General features: G+C 49.1%; 1 protein-coding gene across 1 annotated transcript in view; it reads left to right on the top strand.

Annotated features, from left to right (window-relative positions):
• The first annotated feature begins 202 nt into the window (after nt 1–202).
• LOC136762380 (SWI/SNF-related matrix-associated actin-dependent regulator of chromatin subfamily D member 3) overlaps nt 203–6,000 on the top strand; it is a 69,588-nt gene continuing 63,790 nt past the window's right edge. Inside the window, exon 1 of the mRNA XM_066716235.1 lies at nt 203–450. Within this exon, the coding sequence (XP_066572332.1) occupies nt 439–450 (12 nt within the window). The 5' untranslated portion in view covers nt 203–438. The remainder of the gene's footprint in view (nt 451–6,000) is intronic.

Genomic DNA, 6,000 nt, shown 5'->3' with positions numbered 1-6,000 from the left:
GACGCAGGAGACACAGGAGACGCAGGACACAGTTTCTGTGTCAATAGTCATAATCCTCGCCACCTTATTCCGCCCCCGCCTCTCTCTGTGCTGCTGTTTCGCAGGCCCGTGTCCGAGGGTAATTTGGCGACGCTCCCTCCGGACCCGCCGCTGTGTGGATCCCGGCCGCGCCTGCGCCGCCGCCTCCCCGCACCGAGCCTCGCCAGAGCCGGCTGCATCCCTGAGACTCAGCCCCTTCCAGGCACCAGCCGTCCATCTGGCCGCAAACAGCCCGGGGGGAGTGCGGGAGAAGCGCAGTCTGGAGCCGCAAGGAAGTTCACAACTAGAGCGCCGGACAGGGACTCGTCTCGGTGTGATTATTAATTTTGATATATCCACACACACACACAGATTTATATCTTTGCAACAGCCTGGAGACAGCAGATCTGCACTGCAGCGATGGAAAGAAAGGTAGGATTTTCCCATCCCATTATAAGCGCTGTGAACCAGTCGTGCTCATGTGTGCCCAGTCTGGGTCTCTGCAATGCAAATGGTGTTTCGTCCACCATTGGGGGTCCACGCCGCGCAGACCAGCCCCCCATAATCAGACTGATAACACAGGTCAGGAATAACAGTGAGGGACCCCGAGCATCAATTGAGGGGACTTTTCTTTACGTCACAGTATAATAATAATAATAATAATAATAATAATAATAATAAATGCAATTCAATTTAAGCGAATTGTCCTCCTGTGCACATTTTGAATAGTACCCCCCCACCCCCAAACCCTTCCTTCTGCACCCCCACCAACCCCTCCTCCTCCTCCTCTCTCTCTCTCTCTCTCTCTCTCTCTCTCTCTCCGTGGAGCGCAGGAGACACCGGGGGCTTGTTAACCTTGACTGGTGAGAAACAGACACTTGAGGAGTAGCAATATTGCAGACACCCCCCTCCCCGGCTGCGGCTCGTCTGCAGACACAGAGTTGCACCTGAGGAGACTGCGTAGCGCTACTATCTTGCCATTTTGTTTCTCTGTTATATTACGTACAGTGGGTGCATAATACACAATCATGCATTTGGGATAAGGTTGCTTTGTGACTGTAATACGCACAGACCCCCCCCCCCCCCCCCAACTGCGCAACTTCTTTCAGGATCGTGAATTATTTATGACAGCCGCAGCTTATGCATGTATGTATTGTATAATATAAAGATGTCGGATTTCTATCCTCCATAAAAATGCACTAAACGCACAGTGCGTCTCTTTATCCTACACCCGGCTAGAGCTACTGTGATGCGCAGCAGAAAAGACACAAAGAAACCTGGCAGCCAGAGGTGGAGGGAGGGGGTTATTGATTAATGGGTGAATAAATTATTCTGGCCTTGCGCAGACTGGTACATAAATCAATGAGTAGAATGGGGACAGCATGGTGAACAAAGCGCTCTTCCTCTGCGCTCACATGTGTGTCTGTGTGGGGAGATGGAGAGGGGAGAGGGCTGCTCTTTCCTTCCCCGCTGGCTTCTGCACACTGAGCAGGGTGGACTGAACCAGAGGTGCACCTTCAGACCCGGGTCGCGCAGCTGCTGGGCTGAGAGGGACTGCTTAGTTGTCGGCCACAGTGTACAGTGTGTGAATCTCAAAACAAATGAAAATGCCTCCAACATCTCAATATACAAGTCTTCTGTTCCCTTCAGCAATGACTTGTCTGTCGCCAGGCTTAGTCTATCCTCAGTCGTGCACAGCTTGTGGGTGCGTGTTCGAAGTTACAGTGCAAATGACTATCAGTGGGGGAGGGGGATGCTATTTTTTTTAGACCTGCGGTGCCTAGACTCTGTATTTTTAATCCGGTGGTCTCCAGCCGTGCTCCAGGAGAGCCCCTACCCAGTTTTCTACCTCTTTATCAGCGTTTCCTATCAATCACGCAGGTCTTGTGTTCAGTGAGGGGTCACAGGGTGTTTGTTCCCAGTGATTTCTGAGTAAGAAATAAATAATAATCATGATGATCTTGTATAGATAAGAAGATGAAAACAATCTGCCACACCCTTATAAACAGGTGCTTTAGCGGGACCAGGGCAGCAGAACCCTGTTTCCATCTGTCCGCTGGTTCAGGCCCAGGGGGAGGGGTATTGTTTGCGATTTATGTCAATAATTAGGTAAATTAAGCAGTTCAGAATACCTGCTGTGGAGCAAAGCTCAACAGTTATAGGCCACCTGATGGTTTGTTTCAAAATCCTAAGAATACTGTGTTGGTCAGGAAAGGGCCATGATCACCTCCTTGTCTCCGGTGACACTGCGCTCGCTCTTGAGCACAGAGATGGCTCGGGGCTTCGTAAAAGCTTCATGTTAAAGAAAGTGTGTGTCTCCAGACGTCGTGTCTGCTGTGAGAAGCTGGCGGTTCGGAGAGCTGGCCTCCTCTGCGGCAGGAGATGAAGGTGATCGATAGTCCGCTCGACAGCGGCCGCGTGAGGGATCGGATGTCCGATGGATGGGTTAGATTAAATATAAACAGTGACAGTGCTTATGTGACTGTAAGGTGAAAGGGAGAGCTGCTAGGTGCCGCCTGGATGCTATATAAACATCACAAGTCTCCTATCAGGCTCTCACTCCAGCGCTTTATGATATTTAACCAGGGATGTGAGCAAAACTGGGTCAGGACTCTTCCATTAGTGCAACTGTGGCTTTTGCTGCTCCCAGCTCAATAATTACTGTGGGATTTAATGGCTAGCATATTGGCTTTGATTAGTGCTGTTAGCCTAGCGGTACAAGAGCCGTTATATTGCCCCGCCGTAAGCTGTTACAGAGTTGTTGGCTGATTAATGAAGATCGTTGAGTGACAGGGTTGCCACCTGCCTGGGTTCCTGAACAGACAGCATTGATCCAAACTCTCTACTATTGTGTTCATATACATTTTAAATGCCCCCTGCACACATTAAAATAAAAATAAAATACTAACAGGATGATTACTGGAATTGTAACAGCACTTAATTAGCACCCAACGTCCCCAAGTGCCTTGGAATTGTCTATGAAAAGGGAGCAACTCTTTTTATTACCCTAGTCTGTGTTTTTTTAAGAAGCTTCAAGAAAGGAAGTATGCTTTATGTGTATGGTGCATGTAGAATAAATAATGAGAAGCTTTGTAATACCCCACAGTATGTGTGTAATCTGTATACACTTTTAGGTGAAAATAAATGGAACTCCGCCAAGATGGCAATCATTTAATCAACCAATCAGTTGGTGAGCCATTCACTTTTTTAGGTCCAAGTGATTGAGAATGCAAAGAGACAGAGCCCTCAATGTCCTCAGCACTGTTAAGCAAAGTTGTGCTTTTAGTAGATTAAGCACTGCTTCGGGGGGAGTTGGAGTTATCACAGTTTTTTAGCTATAGTAAATTTAGCTCTTTAGCTTCATTGGTGATCATTATTTCCTCATCTTAAAAATAAATGGACTGTGACCGTGTGACTGTGCTGGACTTGTCACAGAAGAATATGAGAGTTACAAATGAAAAAATAACTCTTGGCCCATCTAGCACTTTTGGTCTCATTCATAATGACTTTTGAGCCAAGAACTTCAGGCAGATTTGTCTTGAAGAATCCCAATTACTACATTTAAGTATCCAGGTCCCCTTTTTGGGCCCCTTTCTGTGTACTTTTCATACAATAATGTGTCATTTTCATACGCTAACCCTTCTGCAATGCGTTGATCAATGTACAATTCTCTGGGTAAACTAGATACTGTTTTTTTATTTTTGGAGGCTTTCGTCTCACTCTGATCTGCGATGTGGTTAATTGTATTTCCAGGTACCTTCAATGTTCTGTCATTGGCCGTCTTTTTGCAAACTCAAAATCGCCTGATGAGACCACCAGCTGTGGTCTGCGATAAAACAGCAGCTTTTACTATTCGTGTGTATTGAAAAACAGTTCCGCTGTTTCTTGCCGTAGTTATACTGCAGTGTATCACATGTCTGGGATCTGTTGTTTCTGTTTCGGTTTTAATGTGCAAGGTCAGGTCACTGTTGAAAAAGAAACATGGCTTCCACAATTTTCCATGAGGGAAAAAATAAAGTCCAGGATTTACTGTAGGTAAAGCTATGAGACCCCGCCTTTGCATGATTGAATTTGTTTGGTGGTTGCTGGATGCTTAAGCACTTGGGAGAGGGCAAAGTAAAGACCGCTACAGACTACATGGGTCAGAGTATTTAACCAGGTGCTCAAAATGGCCCTAATGGAGCCCATGCCAGCCCCCCCCCACGTGCAGTTACGAATGCCATCTCAGCCACGGCTCCGCAATGTTGATTGATCAAAGGATCACAGCTCTGTAATGCGGGCAAAGAACGAATAGTCGCTAGCAACATTTATGTGTGAAAGTAAAATACAATACAGCGACACTTGAAGAGTGTTTTGTACGTCTGGGCTTATCCAATCCGGCTGAGAGTGAGCGTACGAGTAAAACAGGACACCTGTTGCCCTCGCGTGACCTGCCCAGCATGGTTTCACGACCGCACAAGTGCAAGAGCAGCTGGGAGTCCCGTCGCCTGGGCTGATCCTGGCCTGGGGTTTGAGCCGACAGGGTCAAGTTCACAGAGCTGGGGTGTTCAGCTAATCCACTGAGCTGCTGAGTTGCCAGCACTGGCGCATCACACACCGAGACACGGCTCCAGTGTAACCGCAGCCTCAGAAGTGGAGAGATGAGAGGAATCAACTCGGGCTGGTGTGTCCCATTTACCCGCCGCAACGCATGGCTGGCCATTGCCCACCGGCCATAAATCCCTGGCTAACGACGTTTCATCACAGCCGCCACATCAGAGACCTGAGTCTCGCGCCGGCTCAGTTCAGCACCGGGAGCCTCTGAGCGTAACTCAAAGTGTTCATGACCCCTGACCTTCTGAGCCTCTTCTGTTGTCTGTCCAAGAAAGAAAAGTGGTATTTATATTCGAGGCCTCCCTTACCCAGCATCACACCTCACACTCCAGAAAATAGCAGCTCTTTTTCTTATTCTTTAAACCGCAGTGTTGAAGCTGAAGCAGATGTGTCAGGCATGAGTGAGTAGCGGAGACGCGGTCCGCCCCCCTTCGCCACTCCAGTGTCTTTTATCCCGCCTCCCGGGTCAGAGCTGGGCCGATAACCCACGATCCAGACAGCCGCGAAAGAGTCCCGCTGGGCAAGTCAGACACGGCCTCCCCAGCGAGGGGGGAACAGAGAGAGAGGGAAGTTGGAGCTTGGAGGGGATGATGCTGAAAGATACAATAGGGGGAATAAAGACATGGAAAGACAGAGAATCAACAAGGGAGGGAGAGGAAAAGGTGGGAATAGGACGGAGGAGAGGAGAGGGCAGGAGGCCAGGGAAAGGTGGTTCCCGTGAAGAAGTGGCTGAAATTCAGTTGCACTCTTTTAAGAAATGATTAAAAAGACCAGTGTTTTTCCTTTAAGTTAAAAACATGTCCAGTATAGAAAGCAATCTTTTAGGCAATTGGGGCGTTCAGGATCGGGAAGGTGCGCGTTAAATCCACGTGGCTCAGTTCAACCTCCGCCGGAGCCGGAGCCTCCCTCGCGGCCACTGGCTCCCCCTGTGAGAACACACCGTGGTGCCGTTCATCGAAAGCAAAGGCAGAAAAAAAGAAGAAGCACTCGATCGTTGAAGCCGGAGGGGAGAAGCTGCTGTAGCCGTGGACGGAGGGTCAGTCGGGACACTGTGAAACATCACCCGCGTTTGGTATTCAGTCAGACTGCGTGTGGAGCTCAGCCTTGGCGCTCTCTGCCCGTCCGCACCCGACACCCGATCTGGAGTGACAGTCGTGCTCTGCCGGCTCCTGCTCCCATCCACCTGTGAACACGACGGACAGCTCACACCTGCCAGATGTTCCTGGGCAGTGCAGAGCGGGGGAGTCACTATCGCCAGACAAAAAACTTTCCTTTCCAAAATCCTTAACTGGAATGTGATCTTTTAACCCCCAAGACATTTCTGACAAGGAGCGCATGGTGGCGACCTGTAAAAGACTTTAGCAGATGCTCCCCTGAATCGCCCAGTCC

Source organism: Amia ocellicauda, chromosome 2 (genome assembly GCF_036373705.1).
Source record: "Amia ocellicauda isolate fAmiCal2 chromosome 2, fAmiCal2.hap1, whole genome shotgun sequence".
Lineage (NCBI taxonomy): Eukaryota > Metazoa > Chordata > Actinopteri > Amiiformes > Amiidae > Amia > Amia ocellicauda.
Note: the sequence above shows the minus strand (reverse complement) of the source record. Positions and strands in the feature narration are given on the sequence as shown.